General features: G+C 41.3%; 1 protein-coding gene across 1 annotated transcript in view; it reads right to left on the reverse strand.

Moving 5' to 3' along the window:
- Positions 1–15,856: 15,856 nt before the first annotated feature.
- Positions 15,857–24,300, reverse strand: part of XIAP (X-linked inhibitor of apoptosis) — a 48,692-nt gene continuing 40,248 nt past the window's right edge. The window contains 4 exon segments of the mRNA XM_033201204.1: positions 15,857–15,920; positions 15,922–16,048; positions 23,343–23,527; positions 23,529–23,541. Coding sequence (XP_033057095.1) covers positions 15,857–15,920; positions 15,922–16,048; positions 23,343–23,527; positions 23,529–23,541 — 389 coding nt within the window.

Here is a 24,300-nt window from a genome sequence, read left to right on the forward strand (position 1 = left end):
GCCAGGCGAGGTGGCTCACACCTGTAATCCCAGCACTTTGGGAGACTGAGGCGGACGGATCACAAGGTCAAGAGATCGAGACGATCCTGGCCACCATGGTGAAACCCCGTCTCTACTAAAAATACAAAAATTAGCTGGGCATGGTGGCGCTCGCCTGTAGTCCCAGCTACTCGGGAGGCTGAGGCAGGAGAATCGCTTGAACCAGGGCGGCGGAGGTTGCAGTGAGCCAAGAGCCGCCACTGCATTCTAGCCTGGGGACAGAGTGAGACTCTGTCTCAAAAAAAAAAAAAAAAAAAGAGAAAGAAAGAAAGAAATACAAAAATTAAACAGGCATGATGGCACACCTGTAGTCCCAGCTACTCGGGAGGCTGAAGTGGGAGTTTCCCTTGAGCCTGGGAGACAGAGGTTGCAGTGAGCTGGAATTGTACCACTGCACTCCAGCCTGGGCAACAGAGCAAGACTCTGTCTCAAAAAAAAAAAAAAAAGAAAAGAAAAGAGGTCGGGCGTGGTGGCTCAGGCCTATAATCCTAGTACTTTGGGAGGCTCAGGCAGGTGGATAACCTGAGGTCAGGAGTTCGAGACCAGCCTGAGCAACATGGAGAAACCCGGTCTCTACTAAAAATACAAAAATTAGCCAGGAAGGCTGAGGCAGGAGTATCACTTGAACCCAGGAGACAGAGGTTACGGTGAGCCAAGAACACACCATTGCACTCCAGCCTGGGCAACAAGAGCAAAACTCCATCTCAAAGAAAAAAAAAGAAAGAAAGAAAAGAAAAGAAAAATTTGTAAAAGCATCAGTATTGATCCAAATTGTATTGTACTTGTCAATGAACAGTTTTTGGATGGGGAGATTTTCCCACTCCATTTATTTATTCATTTGTTCATTTATTCCATCACTCATACATTTATGTACTGAGCAAAAATTAACTCAGTACCTACTAATGGACTAGATAGTGTGCTAGTCATGATAACATAGCGACTAGGGAGACATGCTTCCTGACTTCCAAGGTTTTACTTGGCAGTGTAGTGAAAAGTTATCTTTCCCATTTCCAAATTCCTGAGATCAGAAATGTAGTTAAACTTTTTTTTTTTTTTTTAAGAATTACTTTAATTTTTCAATTCAGGTTGAGTAGATTTGGTTTTGTGGTTTGCTATCATATGGCCAGCCAGGTCTTGCCATCCAAAAAGGAGCTTAGATTTACATGTATATACATCAGACAGTGAGGCAGCCAATGTAGCTAAATGATGCCAAAAATTAGCTAGAAACAGCTTTGTTGCCTATAAGAACAGCTTGACTGGTGATTCACCATATGATTTAGGTGAGTCACATAACCTCTATGTCTGGGGTTTCTCAGCTGTAAATTACAGAGATGCTAGGAATATAATGAATAAGGAACACAATGGCATAGTGCAAGAGTACCAGACCAGAAGTCAGAGTTCTTTTTTTTTTTTTTTTTTTTTTTGAGGCGGAGTCTCGCTCTGTCGCCCAGACTGGAGTGCAGTGGCCAGATCTCAGCTCACTGCAAGCTCCGCCTCCCGGGTTTACGCCATTCTCCTGCCTCAGCCTCCTGAGTAGCTGGGACTACAGGCGCCTGCAACCTCGCCCGGCTAGTTTTTGTATTTTTTTTAGTAGAGATGGGGTTTCACCGTGTTAGCCAGGATGGTCTTGATCTCCTGACCTCGTGATCCGCCCGTCTCGGCCTCCCAAAGTGCTGGGATTACAGGCTTGAGCCACCGCGCCCGGCCAGAGCTCTTTTTATGGCTTTGCTTCTACCTATCTGTATGACCCTGGGCAAGTCACCTAACCTTTCAGTGGCCATTTCATTAACTGCAGAATTATAATAAACTGCCCACTTTAGAGAGATGTTACAAAACAAAGCAGGTAAAGTGCTTTGAAAATTATAGTTTCAGGCTGGGTGCGGTGGCTCACGCCTGTAATCCCAGTACTTTGGGAGGCCGAGGCGGGCAGATCCAGAGGTCAGGAGATTGAGACCATCCTGGCTAACACGGTGAAACCCCGTCTCTACCTAAAAAGTACAAAAAATTAGCTGGGAGTGGTGGCAGGTGCCTGTAGTCCCAGCTACTTGGGGAGGCTGAGGCAGAAGAATGGCATGAACCCGGGAGGCGGAGCTTGCAGTGAGACGAGATAGTGCTACTGTACTCCAGCCTGGGTGACAGAGTAAGACTTCGTCTCAAAGAAAAAAAAAAAGAAAAAGAAAATGATTTATGTAAATTGACATCACTACTATGTATCAAGAGATCTTTTGAGAATACAAATTAACATCCCTAAATTTATCCGTTTCATGTATTCTCATTTTCATGTTAGAAAACAGAACTGACTTGACTGTCCAAGTAAATCTGAGGGCCCCTTGAATGGCAGGACTTAAAAACACACTTTCCACAATGGTACACAACAATGATTTCTCCAATTATCTCAGTGCCATTACCCATATATTGATTTAAACATAAGGAGTAACCATATAGAGAGTAGAAGGCAAAGAGATAATGTATATAAGGGGTTTTGAAAGTCATGGAAAGGCTAAGAAGCTGTATAAATGAATTTCATCATGCTACATCCCTGATTAATCATACTGTTTCACGACTGTTTCATTTCGTGTGAAACTAACACATAATTAGTCCAATAAACTCTAATTAGAGGAATGATTCCTCAGGCTTATATAGAGGGTTTGTAATTTTTGAGTCTCTTTCATGTACATTTTCTCATATGATCCTTAGGACAATCCTCTGAGGTAGGTGAACAGAAATTATTACCTTCATGTATTGATATTTTTATGTTTCACTTCATATAACTAGTCAAATATTGACTTACAATTTACACTTAATATAGGTATCTTCACTTAATTTTTTTCCTTTTCTTTCTTCTTTCTTTTTTTTTTTTTTGAGACAGGCTCTTGCTCTGTCACTCAAGCTGGAGTGCAGTGGCACAATCACAGCTCACTGCAGCCTCGACATCTCGGGCTCAAGTGATCCTCCCAGCTCAGCCTCCTGAGTAGCTGGGACCACAGGCGCATGCAACCACTCCTGGCTAAGTTTTCTATTTTTTGTAGAGACAGGGTTTTGCCATGTTGCTCAGACTGGTCTCGAACTCCTGGAATAAAGCGATCCACCCACTTCAGCCTCCCAAAGTGCCGGGATTACAGGCGTGCGCCACCCTGTCTGGTCTTTTTCGCTTAGTTACTATGGATCACATAAAAATATAATGTATCTAAAAATTTATAACAGAAAACCAAGAACGGTACAGCACAGAGTACATTCTTTTTAGTAATCAAATAACAACAACAAAAAAGCTAGTTGAAAGAAAAACAGGTTTTTCCAGATTTGTTAGATCATTCTCTTTAATGATTAACACAGACCTTTGTTAAATTTCTACTAAGAAATCCATGTATAATGTTTGTTTAATGAAAAATAAAATGATTTTTAGCAAGTTTTTCTTAACTTCAGAAGATTAATTTTGTGGGAGGAGATCTGGAGTCTTTTGTTTTTAATCCTAGTTTCCCTGAAACACTAGTTAGGTGTTCACGAACATACTCACGTGTTCGCCTTTCTTCCTCAACATAATTGTCAGTAATCTGGCAGAAGCAGAGCCTAATCTCTGCCAAACAAAATTCCAGTATTTAACAAGAAAATACATTTTTTATGCCTTAGCCAAAAATGCAAAGCCCCTTATATAAGCTAATGGAATTAAAAAAGAAATCCTCAGTACCTAGTAACGGGAAAAAGCTAAAGAAACACTTCCAAGTCACTTATCTGAAAAAATTAAAAATAAACAACACGCACACAAAGAAAACTGACTCTCAAAAGTTCACATAACAAATAGACATTAATAAGTTTGTATGTAAAATATGTTTTTGGAACAGTAAGGTCTATTGTAAGAAAAATTAAGTTTTGAAGCAAGATCACTGTTTAAATATCTCAATTTATTATATCCTAGTCTTTCTTCACAAATTTAAATTCTGGGAAATTACAAGAAGAAAATAACAGTTTTGATTTCTCTTGGATTCTTATTCTTTGTTTCTGTTTTCTTTTTTAGAGATGGGGTCTTAGTACGTCGCCCAGGCTGGAGTACACTGACTATTCATAGGGCCAGTAATAGTGTACTGTAGCCTCGACCTCCCAGGCTCAAGCAATCTTCCTGCTTCAGCTTTCTGAGTAGCTGGGAATACAGGTGCACCAACACTCCAGGGACCCTTATTTACTTTTACCCAGTATTCTTCCAATATTTAGTCTTAAGCCTACAATTAACAAGTATAGGCCCAGGCAGGTGTGGTGGCTCACGCCTGTAATCCCAGCACTTTGGGAGGCCGAGGAGGGCATGAGCCACCATGTCTGGCCAGTTTTCTTTGGTTCTTTTGTGGCACAATTATTTTTAAAATTTCAGAACTAAAAAGAATTCAGAACTACTAATTATTATGAATTAGAGAGGCTGACTCCTTCCAACTCTGAAATTCTAGCATTCCAAATTCAAGGCTCACGTTGCACTGAAGCTTTGGCTCTCTGTAGAAATGCAGGTCTCTTCTGTACAACCTCAACTTGTTGCTGTTGGACTAGCACTAATGAGTGAGCCTTCAAATACTTAAGTGGAGGATAGTGTAATGGCAATGAGCAATGTGGGGCTATGTTGAACTCAGCAGGGAAGGGTTGCAGAAAAATTCCCATTACAAAGTTCAAACTGTATGCAAGAGTTTTTTTTGGAAAAGTGGAATGAGAAGGCACTCACAAGATGTTGTATTTTAGGCCTTTATATTTTGTAACATGAGAAAATACAATACTGGGCCAGCAATGAGTTAGTTATAGGGAAAAGTAAGAAAGGTGAGGATGATAATCATTTGCAGAGATCTACATCAATTTGATTTATAGGTTTCAGACCCCATATGATATTCCAGTGTTTTTCAAACTTTAGCTGGCATCTGTACCACCTAGAGGGCTTATTAAAAGATTGCTGGGGGCCGGGCGCGGTGGCTCAAGCCTGTAATCCCAGCACTTTGGGAGGCCGAGACGGGCGGATCACGAGGTCAGGAGATCGAGACCATCCTGGCTAACGCGGTGAAACCCCGTCTCTACTAAAATATACAAAAAATAGCCGGGCGAGATGGCGGGCGCCTGTAGTCCCAGCTACTCGGGAGGCTGAGGCGAGAGAATGGCGTAAACCCGGGAGGCGGAGCTTGCAGTGAGCTGAGATCCGGCCACTGCACTCCAGCCTGGGCGACAGAGCGAGACTCCGTCTCAAAAAAAAAAAAAAAAAAAAAAAGATTGCTGGTTGCACCCTCAGTTCTGATTCTAGGTTTGAGTTGGGGTCCAGGAATTTGAATTTTTTTTTTTTTTTTTTTTTTTTTTTTGAGACGGAGTCTCGCTCTCACCCGGGCTGGAGTGCAGTGGCCGGATCTCAGCTCACTGCAAGCTCTGCCTCCCGGGTTTACGCCATTCTCCTGCCTCAGCCTCCCGAGTAGCTGGGACTACAGGCGCCCGCCACCTCGCCCGGCTAGTTTTTTGTAGTTTTTAGTAGAGACGGGGTTTCCCCGTGTTAGCCAGGATAGTCTCGATCTCCTGACCTCGTGATCCGCCCGTCTCGGCCTCCCAAAGTGCTGGGATTACAGGCTTGAGCCACCGCGCCCGGCCCCTTAATTTTCAAATAAGGAAAAATGGGACATAAAGTTGATTTTAATTATTGTTTAAATGTATATTAAAATTCAGCAATAATAGTGGTGAGTTAAAAATTCACATTTATGCAAATTTTTTCTTATCCATTAGAAATACATAACAAGGTGGCTGGGCGCGGTGGCTCAAGCCTTTAATCCCAGCATTTTGGGAGGCTGAGGTGGGCGGATCACCTGAGGTCAGGAGTTCGAGACCAGCCTGACCAACATGGAGAAACCCCATCTCTACTAAAAATACAAAAATTAGCCAGGTGTGGTGGCAGGTGCTTGTAATCTCAGCTACTTGGGAGGCTGAGGCAGGAGAATTGCTTGAACCCGGGAGGTGGAGGTTGCAGTAAGCTGAGATGGTGCCATTGCACTCCAGCCTGGGCAACGAGAGCAAAAAGAAAGAAAGAAGAAAAGGAAGGGAGGAAGGGAGAAAGGAAGGAGAAAGAAAAAAGAGAGAGACAGAGAAAGAGAGAAAGAGAGAGAAAGAGAAAGGAAGGAAGGAAGGAAGGAAGGAAAGAAAGAAAGAAAAAGAGAAAGAAGAAAAAGGAAGGAAGGAAGGAAGGAAGGAAGGAAGGAAGGAAGGAAGGAAGGAAGGAAAGAAAAAGAAAAGAAAGAAAAGAAAGAAAGGGAAAGAAAGAAAGAAAAACAAAGAAAGATGCCTCATGTCCACAATCCCAGCACTTCGAGAGGCTGAGGCAGGCAGATTGCTTGAACCCAGGAGTTCAAGACCAGCCTGGGCAACATGGTGAAACCCCATCTCTATAAAACATTTTAAAAAAAGAAATATATAACGAGGAAATTACAGGAGAAATGACATTATGTCTAGGATTTACTTTGGAGTATTGGGGTGAGCAAGTGGAAGGAGTGCTAGATGAAACAGGACTGATAAAATGTCAAATTGTTGAGGATAAGTGATGAATATCGTGGAGTCATGCTTTCTACTTTTGTGTAAGTTTACAATTTTCTGTAATAGAAAGCTTTGAAAATTCACATCTTCAATATTAAAGTTTAGTTGACACGTAAGAAAAAATTTGGACTGTGTTTAAGACATGGTTATTAAGGTTTATCTCAAACAACAGTGCAGTGATAACACTGTCAAAGATTAGATAATCAGTCCCTACATAGACTGGGCCTGAAATACAACTCTTAATTCAGGAATCTCCATTGTGGGCAGGAAGGGGCAGGGGAATAGCCACTTGAAATACACACTTCTAAATTTCTTTCTGGCTGGACGCGGTGGTTCACACCTGTAATCCCAGCAGTTTGGGAGGCCAAGGCTGGCGGATCATTTGAGGTCAGGAGTTCGAAACCAGCCTGGTCAACATGGTAAAACTCCATCTCTACTAAAAATACAAAAATTAGGCTGGGCACAGTGGCTCACATCTGTAATCCCAGCACTTTGGGAGGCTGAGGCAGGTGGACCACCTGAGGTTGGGAGTTCAAGACCAGCCTGGTCAACATGGTGATACCCCGTCTCTACTAAAAATACAAAAATAGCCGGGCATAGTTGTGTGGGCCTGTAATCCCAGCTACTCGGGACGCTGAAGCAGGAGAATCGCTTGAACCCGGGAGGCGGAGGTTGCAGTGAGCTGAGATCATGCCCCTACACACCAGCCTGGGCGACAAATCAAGACTACGTATAAAAAAAAAAATAAGGCCGGGCGCGGTGGCTCAAGCCTGTAATCCTAGCACTTTGGGAGGCCGAGACGGGCGGATCGCGAGGTCAGGAGATCGAGACCATCCTGGCTAACACGGTGAAACCCCGTCTCTACTAAAAACTACAAAAAACTACCGGGCGAGGTGGCGGCGCCTGTAGTCCCAGCTACTCAGGAGGCTGAGGCAGGAGAATGGCGTGAACCCGGGAGGCAGAGCTTGCAGTGAGCTGAGATCCGGCCACTGCACTCCAGCCTGGGTGACAGAGCGAGACTCCGTCTCAAAAAAAAAAAAAATAAAATAAAAAAATAAAATAAAATAAAATAAAAATTAGCTGGCATGGTGGTGGGTACCTGTAATCCCAGCTACTCGAGAGGCTGAGGCAGAATTGCTTGAGCCTGGAGGTGGAGGTTGCAGTGAGCAGAGATAGCGCCACTGCACTCCAGCCTGCGAAACAGAGTGAGACTCCATCTCAAAAAAAAAAAAAAAATCTTTTTGCCAAAGGATTCTTTATTCCCTCATTCTTTATCCCACCAGATTGCTCGCAGCTTCTAAAACTCACTGTCAGTTGCTTCTACAAACTCACAAGTATCCTTCCTTGCTGCCTGCCTCAAAGGGGCAGTGGTTTTTTAGGTTCATTGCTGTTTGCCTGTTCAAGTTTTGTTATAGTGACTATACTATCTCCTAAGACAACCAAGCATATCTTTTTGGAGAGAGGGTGTTACTATTGTTCATATACTATACATTTAAAAAATCGGCATTTCATGCACTTATAGAATTCCATACATTAATGTGAAAACTGATGTTTTTTCTTTAAAAACATGGCATGACCTAATGTGTACCTTATGCCTATGTACAATGGCATAAGATATATTTAGGAGGTTACATTGCAGTATTTTTAAGAGGGTGATTTTATCTTTTCTAAGAAAATGAAACAAATACAAGATAGTAAGATATAACTTTAAAGAATAGTATTTTATTGAATAAGTTTTATTCACATAAAAATAAGCTTTAATCTACAATGAATGCCAGATTATACAGCAGAAAGCAATTTTCTTAGTTTTCCACACAGAAAGGTTCTTACTAAGTGAAAAAAGCCATAAAATTATATTCACAAATATAGTACTCTGTCTCAAAACATTTCACATGATTATTCACAATACTAATACAAGTAAATCAGTCATTCAGTCAGGTTAAAGTATAACAGTAATGAAAAAATGCAAAATTTAACATAAATTACAGGCCGGGCGCAGTGGCTCAAGCCTGTAATCCCAGCACTTTGGGAGGCCGAGACGGGCGGATCACGAGGTCAGGAGATCGAGACCATCCTGGCTAATACGGTGAAACCCTGTCTCTACTTAAAAATACAAAAAACTAGCCGGGCGACGAGGTGGGCGCCTGTAGTCCCAGCTACTCGGGAGGCTGAGGCAGGAGAATGGCGTAAACCCGGGAGGCGGAGCTTGCAGTGAGCTGAGATCCGGCCACTGCACTCCAGCCTGGGTGACAGAGCAAGACTCCGTCTCAAAAAAAAAAAAAAAAAAAAAAAAAAATACATTACAAACCCTTGTTACATCAAACCAAAAATGCAAATTTCTTACTAAATCCAGAAAATGGTAAAATATATAGTAATTTAAAATATTAAATTATGATGGCCGGCGCAGTGGCTCACGCCTGTAATCCCAGCACTTTGGGAGGCCGAGGATGGCGGATCACGAGGTCAGGAGATCATGATCATTCTGGCTAACATGGTGAAACCCCGTCTCTACTAAAAATACAAAAAAAATTAGTCGGGCGTGGTGGCGGGCGTCTGTAGTCCCAGCTACTCCGGAGGCTGAGGCAGGAGAACGGCGTGAGTGAACCCGGGAGGCGGAGCTTGCAGTGAGCGGAGATCGCGCCACTGCACTCCAGCCTGGGCGACAGAGCAAGACTCCGTCTTAAAGACAAAAAACAAAAAGCAAAACAAAAAAAATTCCTGTTAATGACACAGAATAAGAAAGTGGTAAACTCCAAAAATCTATAGGCATATCTGCTAACTTCAGACTTCAAAGTAGAATCTGATCACCCAAACATTAATGTAGCATTTGTCTCATTTCTGTTTTGTTTTTAAGACTAGGTCTCACTCACCCAGGCTGGAGTGCGGCGGCACCATCTTGGCTCACTGCAGCCTCCGCCTCCCAGGTTCAAGCGATTCTCCTGCCTCAGTCGCTCAAGCAGCTGGGACTACAGGCATGCGCCACCACGCCCAGCTATTTTTGTATTTTTGTAGACAGGGTTTCAGCATGTTGGCCAGGCTGGTCTCCAACTCCTGACCTCAGGTGATCCGCATGCCTCAGCATCCAAAAGTGCTGGAATTACAGCCGTGAGCCACCGTGCCCAGCGTCATTTGTCTAATTTGAAAATACAATTGTCCCTTGCTATCCATGGGGTTTTGGTTTCACGATCCCCTAGGACCTGAGGATGCTTAAGTTCCTTAGATAAGCCGGGCGCGGTGGCTCAAGCCTGTAATCCCAGCACTTTGGGAGGCCGAGGCGGGCGGATCATGAGGTCAGGAGATCAGGACCATCCTGGCTAACACCGTGAAACCCCGTCTCTACTAAAAAATACAAAAAACTAGCTGGGCGAGGTGGCGGGCGCCTGTAGTCCCAGCTACTCGGGAGGCTGAGGCAGGAGAATGGTGTGAACCCGGGAGGCGGAGCTTGCAGTGAGCTAAGATTCGGCCACTGCACTCCAGTCCAGGCCATAGAGCGAGACTCCGTCTCAAAAAAAAAAAAAAAAAAAAAAAAAAAAAAAAAAAAAAGTTCCTTAGATAAAATCACACAAGGCCGGGCTCAGTGGTTCACTCCTGTAATCCCAGCACTTTGTGGGCCGAGGCAGGCAGATCACCTGAGATCAGGATTCGAGACCAGCCTGGCCAACACCGCGAAACCAGTCTCTACTGAAAAATATAAAAATTAGCCGGGTGTAGTGGCGGGTGCCTGTAATTCCAGCTATTCGGGTGGCTGAGGCCTGAGAATTGCTTGAACCCATGAGGCGGAGGCTGCAGTGAGCCGAGATGGCGCCACTGCACTCCAGCCTGGGTGAGGGAGACTCTTATCTCCAAAAAAAAAAAAAAAAGCCGGGCTCATGCCTGTAATCCCAGCACTTTGGAGTCAGATCACTTGAGATCAGAAGTTCAAGACTAGCCTGGCCAACATGGTGAAACCCTGTCTCTACTAAGAATACAAAAAAAATTAGCTGGGCACCGTGGAGCATGCCTATAGTCGCAGCTGCTTGGGAGGCAGAGGTTGTGGTGAGCCAAGATTGCCCCATTGCACTCCACCCTGGGCAACAAAGTGAGACTGTTTAAATAAATAATAAAAAGAAATTATTTGCATATAATGTATGCACATCTTCATAACATAGTTTATTTATTCTGAGACAAGATCTCACACTGTCACCCAGGCTGGAGTGCAGTACCACGATCATAGCTCAATGCAGCCTCTGCCTCCCAGACTCAAGCAACTCCCACCTCAGCCTCTGGAGTAGCGGGATACAGGCACACACCACCATGTCCAGCTAATTTTTTATTTTTTGTAGAGACAGGGTTTTGCCGTTTGCCCAGGCTGGCATCATATACTTTAAGTCATCTCTATATGACTTTAATATCTAATACAATATATTAGGTTGGTTTAAAAATAATTGCATTTTTTTGCATTTTTGCACCAAACTTAATGCTATGTAAATAGTTGTTATACTGCTGCTTAGCAACAGTATAACAATTTTGGCTTTTTCCTTGTATTATTTTGTATTTTTGTATTTATTTAATTTTTCCCTCAGTATTTTCAATTCCTCCTTGGTTGAATCCATGGATGCAAAATCCGCAGATATGAAGGGCTGGCTATATATGCATTGATGATTGTCCTATTATACTAGTTATAAAGTGTCATTAATATGTAGTGAAAGTTATGGTATAGTGGAAAGAATAGTTGAAAAAATAAACATTTGGACCTTTCAAGAAAGGTAGCTTGGTGAAGTTTTTCATCTTCAAACTATGTCCCAGTCAGGGCTCTGCTACTAATTAGCTATAATCTTTGCAAAAATTACATCGCCTTTGAGCCTCCATTGCCTCACCTGTAAAATGAAAGAGAAGAATTGGGTACTCTCTAAGGTCACTTCCAGCTCTGTCATTCTATAATCTGTTATGCTGAGGAAGAAATTCACATTGTGTTAACTGTATGAGTCAAACTGAAAATGATTATTAAAGTGGGAAAAAGCCAATTGTTTCTCTTAGAAAGTTCAACTAAATTTGAGAAGAATAAGCTTTTCAATTTTTTAAGAAGAATTTAAATATTTTTAGGGGTTTGATCTATTTATTTAGAGATGGGGGTCTCACTCTGTCACCTAGACTGGAGTACAGTGGCACAATCATAGCTCACTCCTGCCTCAAACTCATGGGCTCAAGTGATTCTCCTGCCTCTGCCTCCAGAGTAGCTGAGACTATAGGCATGTGCCACCATGCCTGGCTAACATTTGTATTGACCTACTTATTTATTGTGATTTATATCTTTTTTTTTTTTTTTTTTGAGATGGAGATTCGCTCTTGTTGCCCAGGCTGGAGTGCAATGTCACCATCTTGGCTCACCACAACCTCCACCTCCTGGGTTCAAGCGATTCTCCTGCCTCAGCCTCCCCAGTAGTTGGGATTAAGGGCACGAGCCACCACGCCCAGCTCATTCTGTATTTTTAGTAGAGACGGGGTTTCTCCATGTTGGTCAGGCTGGTCTCAACCTCCCGACCTCAGGTGATCGGCCCGCCTTGGCCTCCCAAAGTGCTGGGATTACAGGAGTGAGCCACCGCGCCCAGCCGATTTATATCTTAACTATGAGAAACACCAAAAAATACGAGTAACATCACTGAAAGAGTTATCATGTACAAATTTTTTCTAAGTTTTAGCCCAAATTTCCAGGTCAAGACAAACCCACAGAGAGGTAAAAGGGTGTTAGGATGGGAGTTCATATTTACAGCAGGAACTTTACATACATGGTCTCCTTGAGCTCTTGCAACCTGGTAAGATAGGTATTATTCTCCTTTCACAGATGAATAAACTGCTACCCTTTTTTTAATAAGTAGATTTGTCTAAAAAGAACTATGTCAAATATTGCTTCCCATTTTCTTATTTCTCTAATGACAACGATATACATCCCATAGTATATCTCAACGATATACTATCCCATTTCCCACCTCCTTAGCCCCTTTCCCCATTCAACACCTGCGTAATCAGGAAATAAAACAATGATTCGGGTTTAAAGGGTATATCATGTGAAACTAATGCTGGGGTGATAGTCTCCACTCATAGTTCAAAATACAAATTTTATCCACTAAAATGGAAACGGAAGAAACAACTACTGAAATGTAAATAACATAACAACAAAAATAACAAAATATTATAATACACAGGGCCAAATCACATTATATACACTCACTACACCCACTCTACCCTACGTAATCAAAGGGATAGGGGAAAAAACCAAATGTAGCAGGAAAGGCATATAAAGCCATTAATTAATTAACTGGAATTTAGCTTGTAAATGCTAAAAGCATTTCTCAAAAATTAAGACAATGCTTTTGATCAACAGACTAAATTATTACAAATAAAAATAAGTACTTATTATAAAACAACTTGAATCTTTGCCTGACTAATATGTAAAAATAGTGGTGACTTGAATCCTAGAGTGAACTTTATACAGAAAAGGAATGTCTACATGTAGACATGGAGGACTCTTGGGAGGGGGAAAAGATTTGGATACGGCTATAGTTTTGACTTTGCAAATGATCAATTTTGCAGAATTAGATGGAAAAGATCCAGTGCTTTTTATAGTTCAAACACAGACAAATGCTGGTAAGTCTCCAAAAATTTGATTAGAAGTTGGAGTGCTGAGTGATTTTAAGAACCTGAAGTAACAGCATTTCTAAACAATTCTTAAAATAAACTTGTTAGCCACATCAGCGTTGTGCATTAAATTTCACAACTCATGGAGAGGAAGAAAAAAAGTCTTGCTTAACTCTGAACATACAAGCTTTAGAAGAAGAATTTTAATGAAGTGTGGCTCCCAGAACAGGAAAGGCCTTATGTTAAAACAATTCAGTCCTTGAGTCCTTGGCTAACAAGTAGACTGAACTACCTACCTGACTTGGAGCTGAAGTGTCCTGGAAAACATATTTAAAAAATTTTAACACTTTTCTCCCCTTGTAGAACACTTTAATTTAAACTTAAAGTCTAGACTATACAGATCAAATTCATGTTAATGACTATATAACCAGACTAAGTGGCAGATAGTGCAAAGGTGAAGAACTGAGGATTTACATACTAAAACAGGAACAGGGCAGTCATTATTTAATTTTTAAAACTCATTTAAATTTGCAATGCTTTGGCTGGGTGTGGTGGCTCAAGCCTGTAATCCCAGCACTTTGGGAGGGCAAGGCAGGCGGATCTCTTGAGGTCAGGAGTTTGAGACCAGCCTGGCCAACATGGTGAAACCCTGTCTCTACTAAAAATACAAAAATTAGTCGGGTGTGGTGGCATTTGCCTCTAATCCCAGCTACTCAAGAAGCTGAGGCAGGAGAATCGCTTGAACCCAGGAGGGGGAGGTTGCAGTGAGCAGAGATCATGCCACTGCACTCCAGCATGGGTGACAAGCAAGACTCCATCTCAAAAAGAAAATTAAATAAATAAAATAAATTTGCAATGTTTTAAATGAATATCACTTAAAGTAGTAATCAACAGAAGTTAGGAGAACGTAACAATACTCTTTCTCTTAGAAAGTACAACAAAAATATAATTTTTTACAGTTTTACTCTCAAACTTTTCTCTATGTGGTAACATGCCTTACTCACCTCTACAATAGGTTTGTTGTGAGAATCTTATAATGTAAACCCTGGACGTCCTATGAAGCATTTTTAAACTTCTAGTTTATGTCCTATTGATTCTTATTCAATGTTTTTTAAAAAATATTTAAACAACTGTTCTTTTCTTGCCAATATTTTTATAATTTCCAAGAGGTTTTAAGGATCTTGAGAGAACACTGATTCAGAAGTATCTACTACTATTACTAGTCAAGAACACAAATGTAGGCAGAGGATTAACATTTCATCCTATATACATCTTAATCATCCTAACGGTAAAAACTCACATGAAACTTTAAGATACAAGATGACATGAGAATTTCAACATGGAAAGCTGTCACTATAACTACAAGCAGTGTACAAACATACTTCTACTTTTACCTACATAAGCTGACAGATGTTTAAAATACTGAGTTAACAAAGATCTTTTAGTAAAGTGACTTAGGCAGGCTTAAACTAGCAAGGATTAAGGATGAATCCTTACTAATTAATTGGAAGATCTGAGACATATTTTATATTTCATTTTACAAAATCAGAAATACTTATTTTGAAACAAGATAAGAAGACATGGTCTACCTGTCAAAAACCTACCACTCAGAAATATTTTTCATCCACAAAGCAGGAAAAACATAAAACCATTTACATTTCACATTGGCTCCAAAAAGGTTAACTGCCCTGCCTTCTTGGATTAGAAAAACTAAAGCTGAGTGATAAGTACTTTTGCAGGCGTTTGAACATGCCTAAGCCTTTAAATCAGTAAAATACTTTCTAAAAATTCTGATTACAAAAGTAATACATACTTATAAAAAATTCAAACAGAACAAAATGAAAAAATAGAAAGTGAAAGGCCCCTATAAAACCCCTCTGGGGCCCCTTCCCCAACCCCCCCCCCCCAAAGAGAAACCACATTTAACAGTTTGGGTATATCTTTCCAAATCTTTTGTTCTATACATATAAGAAACATACATACTTTGATTGGCTCAGACTATACATAGTGTTTTGCCACTTGCATTTTACACTTAATATATCTTTGACATCTTTCCATGTCAGTACATCTTGGCTTGATCGTATTCTATCATTAAATAGCCTTTCAAAAATGGCAAATCACTTTTAAAAAATTATTCGCACAAGTACGTGTTTATAATTTTAAAAGAAAATGGACAAAATCCTAAAACACAACAACCAACCTCTAAAAATAATCTCTATCTTTCCACCAGCATGGAACAATTATTCCTTTTTCACACAAAACAAATTATGTGATTGGGGAGATTAACTCTAATCTCCACATTTATATACAGAAAGCTCCATTTGTTAAGCCTATCTGAAAAGAATAAAAAATCCAGATGATTAATGCACTTATACTTAGAAATTAAGTCAGTATACGATGAATATACATTGTGTTCAGTTATAATATGATGCTTCTTAGTCTAGGGTTTCAATTAAATAACAGTAAAAAAAATTGGATAAATAATACAGCTAATACCCTGAAAAACCCAGAAATTCAAAGATTTATTGTCAACTAAAACACTGCCATGTACATTTTTTTCTACTTGGTACACATGCTAATGGAATTCAATCCTGATTACTTAAAAGTCAGTTCACATCACACATTCAATCAGGGTAATAAGAAGAACATAACATGCTACTACAGAGTTAGATTAAGACATAAAAATTTTTTGCTTGAAAGTAATGACTGTGTAGCACATGGGACACTTGTCAACTGTCAGCACATTGTTTACAAGCGACTAGATGTCCACAAGGAACAAAAACAATAGCAATATTTCTATCCATACAGATTTTGCAAAGCTTCTCCTCTTGCAGGCGCCTTAGCTGTTCTTCAGTACTAATCTCTGCAAAAAGAGAAAATAATTATGCTAGTTTTAGACTTTCTTAGTTGTTTAAATTCATTGAAAATATTTATTGAACCCCTACTACGTGCCAAGCACCCAACAAGTGCCAGGAGATATGAGGATGACTCACACATGGCATCTGCTCTTAAATAGCTCACATGCTAGTGGGACAGGATGTAAGATGAGGCTATGGAGGTTAAGCACAAAGTACAAAGTGATAAGTGCTCTAATAAAGTATGTACAAAGTGCTCTGGAACAAGATGAGAAAACAAGTTCTTCTGCTCAGGCTATATGGAGAAGGCTCCACAGGTTGGCAGTGGCTGGATCGGGGGAGGAGGGAAGTGGAGGAGTGACATTTAAGCATGGGCAGTAATTTGCCAGGCAGAAAAACAAGGTTAGGTAAAAGGAGCAGCATACAGAAAGGTCACAACTAATTCCAGAAATAGAGAGATGGATTTGAGGGACACCTCTGAAGTGGGACAAGTAGGACTGGGTGACTGACTGCATATGAGGGCTGAAGAAGAAAGACAAACTAAAGTTGATTTCAAGATTGCTAGCTTGGCTGACAAGATATGGTGATGCCAGTAAGAAATATAAAAGGAGGTACAGGTTTGGGACCCATATAAAAATAACCAGTAGGTAACTGAAGAGTCCAATCTTGAGGTGAGGAGAAGTCAGGGCTAGAGATAGAGATCTGGATGTCATCAACATATAGGTAGCACTGAAGTACTTGCTTAATTCAGCCTTTCCCAAAATAGTTTTGTGAAATGCGAATACATATGCCACAAAAAAATGTGTTTCATGGTCACATATAACAATAATGACAACAGCAGCAGCAGTTAACAGTAATATTGCATAAATAGTATGTGCTAGGCACTATTCCAATGCATTACATATTTTAACTATATCTTTATAACCACAACTATTTGTTTATTTTAACATCTTTATAATCATTATGTACCAGCAGTTTCCAAATACGGCCTCACATGAGAATAACCTGGGGCATTTTTAAACAACAGATTTCTGGGCTCCATTCACAGAACCTAAAATTTCTGGGGTTGGGCACACCGGCATTTGAGAACCACTGTCATCCATGACAGGGCAGTACAGTATAATATAGGACAGTATAGTCTATATTCCCTCTTAGAAATGTACAACACATTCCCCTGTTTAACTATGGGTTTCCTTTTTCATGGCATCCTTTTAATATCCTGTTGAACACTATTCTGAAAACATGTTTGGAAAACAATAGTTTATTCAAGAAAATACCTACTGGACACTTAACTAGGTTCTACTAGGGATACAATTAACAAATACGGCCGGGCGCGGTGGCTCAAGCCTGTAATCCCAGCACTTTGGGAGGCCGAGACGGGCGGATCACGAGGTCAGGAGATCGAGACCATCCTGGCTAATACGGGAAAACCCCGTCTCTACTAAAAATACAAAAAACTAGCGGGCGAGGTGGCGGGCGCCTGTAGTCCCAGCTACTCGGGAGGCTGAGGCAGGAGAATGGCGGAAACTCGGGAGGCGGAGCTTGCAGTGAGCTGAGATCCGGCCACTGCACTCCAGTCCGGGCGACAGAGCGAGACTCCGCCTCAAAAAAAAAAAAAAAAAAAAAAAAAAAATAACAAATACATAAACCTCAAGCCCCCATAGTTCATAGACAAGTAAACAGGAAAGTATAAATGGTATGATGACAAAGGTAATTACAATGTGTTATGAAGCGACGGGAGGGTGTGTGTGCATGTGTGTGCATGCATGCATAAATGAAGGCCTCCTGGAGGAAATATACCTAAAACTGGGTACTAAAGAATGAATTAGGAGTTTACTAGGAGAAGGTGGCCTTGGGGGATAAGGGCAATGGGAGAAAAGTGTTTTAGGCAAAGGAAATGGCATAAGCAGCTCCAAGGAGAGAACATGGCCTACAAGTGCACAGGCAAAGCTTGGGCACAGAATTTGAGAAAATAGCATGAGATGAGGCTACAAAAGGGTGCCTGATCATGAAAGATTAGGCAAGCCACAAAAAGGAGTTTGGACTTGATCCCAAGGGCCCTGGGAGCCAGTGAAGGATTTTAAACTAGGACAGATGTGATCACATCTATGTTCAGAAAGGTTTCTCTGGCTAGGGGGTAAAGGAAAGGATTGTTTAATCTCTTTCTTCTTAAAAAGTACCCTCTTGGGCATAATAAAAACTATAGGCTCAACCTGGAATGCATCAGAGATAAGAAGATAAAGCACTTAACCCTGAAGAAGCCTGGTCTAATGGCAGGGCAGAAACCAGTTTCAAAATAGTGTAAAAAGCAAAAAGCTCAGCCAGGTGTGGTGGCTCTCACCTGTAATCCTAGCACTTTGGGAGGCTGAAGTGGGCAGATCATTTGAGGTCAGGAGTTCAAGACCAGCCTGGCCAACATGGTGAAACCCCATCTCTACTAAAAACGCACACACAAAAAATTAGCTGGGTGTGGTGATACATGCCTGTAATCCCAGCTACTTGGGAGGCTGAGGCAGGAGAAATTGCTTGAAGCTGAGAGACGGAGGTTGCAGTGAGCCAAGATCATGCCACTGCACTCCAGCCTGGGCGACAGAGCAAGACCCTGTCTCAAGAAAAACAAAACAAAACAAAACAAAACTCAACCAGCACCAGGAGTAGATAAGGAGCTCCTAACTCTGCTGTGGGTGCGGGAGAAAACTTGAAAGAAGTGACTTCTGAGCTGAACCTTGAAACATGAGTTCACAAAGTAGATTCAGGGAGTTGGGGATAGAGTGGGGAATGGGACTAGGTATACAGACAGAGAAAAGGTACTCAAGGCAGAGGAAAAAATATAAGTAAAGAAATGGCACTATAAGCTGATTTATAAGAAAGCTTGAGACCAAAAAAAGTCAGAATGAAGTGTGTATTTCATGCCCAAAAATCAAAAGGAAAACAAGTAATTTCCACATTACTTTTAGATGCAATGCTACAACGAGTTAAAAACAAACAAAAAAAACAACAATACTGACACCTAGAGTAGTCAAATTTATAGAGACAAAAAGTAGAATGGTAGTGCCAGGGGTTGGGAAGAGAGGGAATGGGGAGTTGTTTAATGAACATGTTTTTATTATTATTATTATTATTATTATTTAAAGATGGGGTCTTGCTCTGTGTCCCAGGCTGGAGAGCAATGGTGCAATCACGGCTCATTGCAGCCTTGAACTTCTGGTCTCAAGCAATCCTCTTGCCTCAGCCTCCCGAGCAGCTGGAACTACAGGCGTGCACCACCACGCCTGGCTGTTTAATGGATGTAGAGTTTCGGTTTTGCAAGATGAAGAATTCTAGAGGTGACTGTGCAACAATTAAATGTACTTAACACTACAGAACCATACACTAAAAATGGTTAAGATAGTAAATTGTATGTGTATTTTATCACAATTTTTAAAATCTAAAAAAAAAAAAAAAAAAAAAAACTGAAACAAACCCCAAAACACTGGACCAGAAGTCAGGAAATCTGAGTTCTATTCCCAGCTATTGGCATGATCCTAGGCAATAGCCCATCTGTACTTCAGGTTCCCCACTAAGTTCATAAAAGTTATAAAATGGGCTGGGTGCGGTGGTTCATGCCTGTAATCCCAGCACTTTAGGAGGACGAGGCGGGAGGATCACCTGAGGTTGGAAGTTGGAGACTAGTCCACCAACATGGATAAACCCCGTCTCTACTAAAAATACAAAATTAGCAGGCCGTGGTGGCACATGCCTGTAATCCCAGCTACTCGGGAGGCTGAGGCAGGAGAATTGCTTGAACCTGGGAGGTGGAGGCTGCGGTGAGCTGAGATTGCACCACTGCATTCCAGCCTGGACAACAAGAGTGAAACTCCATCTCAAAAAAAAAAGGTTGTAAAATAATCTTTAAGGTTCCTTTGGTTCTGATTGTTTGTGATACCATATCATCTCATTTTTTTTCTATATTATTTCAACCTTGTATAAAGCCACTAACTTGAGACGGTGATATTCTGGGCATAGATCTTTTCCCCTCAGGCCAGTAGTTTACCATTGGCAATTACTTCCCTCTTGGCTTAAAGGTAACTACTGGATTCTACATACTTCCCTACAGCGCCTTTCCCCTTCTCCTCCCCACAAAGCCCTCTTCTAGGTCAGAAGGTTACTGGCACATGAGCAATAAAGGCTAGATAACTTTTGATGTTATTTGCTAATACAATTATTTAAAGCCTCTTTTAGAATAAACTGATGTTATTCATTTTACTATCAGAGCAGATTCATGTGGAAAGACAGATAAATGAATATGGGTTATTTGATTTTTTTGTTGTTGTTGTTTTGAGGCAGAGTCTTGTTCTGTCGCCCAGGCTGGGGTGCAGTGGCCGGATCTCAGCTCACTGCAAGCTCCGCCTCCCGGGTTTACGCCATTCTCCTGCCTCAGCCTCCCAAGTAGCTGGGACTACAGGCGCCCGCCAACCTTGCCGGCTAGTTTTTTTTGTATTTTTTAGTAGGACGGGGTTTCACCGGGTTAGCCAGGAAGGTCTCGATCTCCTGACCTCGTGATCCGCCCGTCTCGGCCTCCCAAAGTGCTGGATTACAGGCTTGAGCCACCGCGCCCGGCCTTGATTTTTATATTATATACAGTAATATATATAAAGATTAAAATAAGTACCTTAGTTGTATACTAAATATAAAGGGCTTTATTTTACACTACATAATTCTTTCAAAGGAAGAAAAAAAAGATACTGATTTGTACTATTTTTACAAGATATTTTACTAGGGCATTCTCTGTTACACAGCCATTGGGAAAAAAAGACAGCACTAAATCTAGGATTTCTCAGTAAGTGACAATGTTATATCTTCTCTAATAACCTTCACCTGCTTCACTTCAGTTAGCCCCATCCTTATTTTATATAAAATTAAAAGATTCTTAGTGCCAGTCTTTCCTCATCAGCTTTTGGGAAGACAAACAGGCAGCAGTCCCAGCATGAGTAGAGAGCCTGTATCAATTACTTGCCTCTCAATTATAGCGAGACTGAGGAGAGTTCAAATGAATTCCAACCCTTAGGCTCTCCTTCCCACACCATCCTAGTTTGTAGTCTCAGTGATAATATGAGCGCCCACTGACTCTGTTAGATAGAGAAAAGACACTCTCCCTAATGCACAGTCCCTTGATCTCTTCCTATTACAACCTGCTAAATCCTTCAGCTGCAGATACATTAAGGTTTGAAAACTAATAACTTATGGCCAAACTTAATTAAGCATGTGTTTAAGATGCAGGGAAAAAATGACACAATTGCTTGTATTTCTGTTTTAGTAGAAAAATTCTATTCTGGCCAACTTGGCGAAACCCCGCCTTTACTAAAGATACAAAAAATTAGCCGGGCGTGGTGGCACATGCCTGTAATTCCAGCTACTCGGAAGGGTGAGGCAGGAGAATTGCTTGAGCCAGGGAGGCGGAGGTTGCAGTGAGCCAAGATCGCGCCATTGCACTCCAGCCTGGGCGACAGAGTGAGGCTCCGTCTTAAAAAAAAATAAAAAGGGGCCGGGCGCGGTGGCTCAAGCCTGTAATCCCGCACTTGGGAGGCCGAGACGGGCGGATCACGAGGTCAGGAGATCGAGACCATCCTGGCTAACACGGTGAAACCCCGTCTCTACTAAAAAAATACAAAAAACTAGCCGGGCGCGGGGCGGCGCCTGTGGTCCCAGCTACCCGGAAGTCTGAGGCAGGAGAATGGCGTAAACCCGGGAGGCGGAGCTTGCAGTGAGCTGAGATCCGGCACTGCATTCCAGCCTGGGCGACACAGCGAGACTCCGTCTCAAACAAACAAATAAATAAATAAATAAAGAAAGAAAGATGACCAAGTAAAGGGTTTATTTTACACCACCAAGATAAGGGGCCTGTGTAAGTTTTAAATGAATGCATTTATAAGGGAAAAACTGGAAGCTTTCCACTGATTCTTACATCAATGAATATAATTTTAAATATCATTAATGTTCATACTGTTTCATAACTTATGTAATTATCTGAATAATGTTTCAAAAGCACTTGAAATATCTTAAAGATCACAAGGATTTTAAATGTGTCAAAAAATAGTAAACATTTAAGTTTTTTAGCAGTAGGAGAATTCTCATCTTTTTGGAGGAGATGGTCAAGAGCTTAGAGAACTATTACAGGTATAGTACCCAAAAGTGTACTCAGTTTGAAACCTCTTCTTTAACCTTCGATGTTGTTGGCAAGCACTATAGTGTCCATCATCCTTAAAGGAGATATATATATTTTGAGACAAGATCTCGCTCAGTTGCCCAGGCTGAAGTGCAGTGGCATGATCATGGCTCACTGCAGCCTTGATCTCCCTGGCTCAGGTGATCTTCCCCACTCAGCTTCCCAGGTAGCTGGGACTACTGACACACACCACCATGCCCGGCTAATTTTTGTATTTTTTGTAGAGACAGTTTCATTATGTTGCCCAGGCTGGTAGAATTCATATTTTTAATCTTTTTTCCATGATCAATGTAATGATATTTAGAAATGAGGCCTTTGGGAAGTTTATATATATTACTGTATATAATATAAAAATCAAATAACCCATATTCATTTATCTGTCTTTCCACATGAGGTCATGAAGATGAGACCCCCATGATGGGATTAGTGTCCCTAAAAGTAGAGGAAAAGAGACCAGAGTACTTGCTCCATCTTGTCCCACCCACCCCCAACCCATGCCATGTGAGGACACAGTGAGAAGGTAGCCATCTGCAAGGCAGGAAGAGGGCCCTCATCAATAATGAAATCGGCCAGCACCTTGATTTTGGAGCCTCCAAAACTGTCAGAAATAAGTCTGTTGTTTAAGACACCTAGTCAATGGAATTTAATTATAGCAGCTTGAGCAGACTAACACACAGCATTAAGGTTATGTTTAAAAAATGTCCATATCCCCAGCCTCCCAAAGTGCTGGGATTACAGGTGTGAGCCACCACATCCATCCGGCCCTTTCTTGCTTTTTTTTTTTTTGGAGAGTGGAGTCTCGCTGTGTCGCCCAGGCTGGAGTGCAGTGGCGCGATCTCAGCTCACTGCAAGCTCCGCCTCCCGGGTTCCCGCCATTCTCCCGCCTCAGCCTCCGAGTAGCTGGGACTACAGGCACTCGCCACCACGCCCAGCTAGTTTTTTGTATTTTTAGTAGAGACGGGGTTTCACCGTGTTAGCCAGGAGGGTCTCGATCTCCTGACCTCGTGATCCACCCGCCTCGGCCTCCCAAAGTGCTGGGATTACAGGCTTGAGCCACCGCGCCCGGCCTCTTGCTTTTTAAAAACAGCAATGCATACCTTTCTGTAATGAAGTCTGACTTGACTCCTCTTGCGTACTGTCTTTCTGAGCATTCACTAGATCTGCAACCAGAACCTCAAGTGATTTATAGTTGCTCCCAGATATCTGAATTTTTTCCTCCATTATTTTCTTAATGTCCTTGAAACTGAACCCCATTCGTATAGCTTCTTGTACCATAGGATTGGAAGATGGTATCATCTGAAATAAAAATTGGTGAGGAAAAGAACTATAGAATTTAAACAATTATTTTCATATCACAACTCAATAGCAAAATATAGTTAAAATGAAAAAATTCAGCAGCAAGAAAAAGAACAAAAACAAACCAGCAAAGCAAAGCTACTTTTTGAAGTATTCAGGCACTGAAAAATCACTTTCAGAATCTTACAATTAATTGTAAATGCAATGAGTATGTATTTGTAGTGTTTGAAACAATGCAAGGTAAAACAGGCAAGAAAAAGGTTAAGTGCTTCAAAAATCTGAACTTTTTTGAATCTAGCTGTGCTCTTTAACAATAACCTAAGGTACTTAAAGAGTGGATGTTGTTACTGAGTCACTAGCAATTCTTTGGGGAAAATGATGGGAAATCAGGGAAATCCCAGTCTTATATTATAACCTTGAACGTGTCAATTTCCTAGCTCTCAAACTTCATTTCTGTAGTAGAGCGGGTAGGACTGGATAAAGCAAGAAAGTCAATGGAAACCTGTTTTTATGATACTCAAAGTAGGAACACAGCATGTGTAGGGAAGTGCTAAGAGAGGACACTTAACCCTCTGACTCATCAATTCCACTCTTGGGTATTAAAAATGAGTGTATATCTCTGCCAAAGATATGCACAAGAATATTCATAGCAGTGTTATTTATAATAGCCCCAAACTGGAAACAACTCAAATGTCCATCATCAGGTGAATAGATTGTGTGGTATATTCATAAGCTACACAGCAAGAAAAAAAACTATTG

The sequence above is a fragment of the Trachypithecus francoisi genome, unplaced genomic scaffold, assembly GCF_009764315.1.
Source record: "Trachypithecus francoisi isolate TF-2019V2 unplaced genomic scaffold, Tfra_2.0 Lachesis_group6, whole genome shotgun sequence".
NCBI lineage: Eukaryota > Metazoa > Chordata > Mammalia > Primates > Cercopithecidae > Trachypithecus > Trachypithecus francoisi.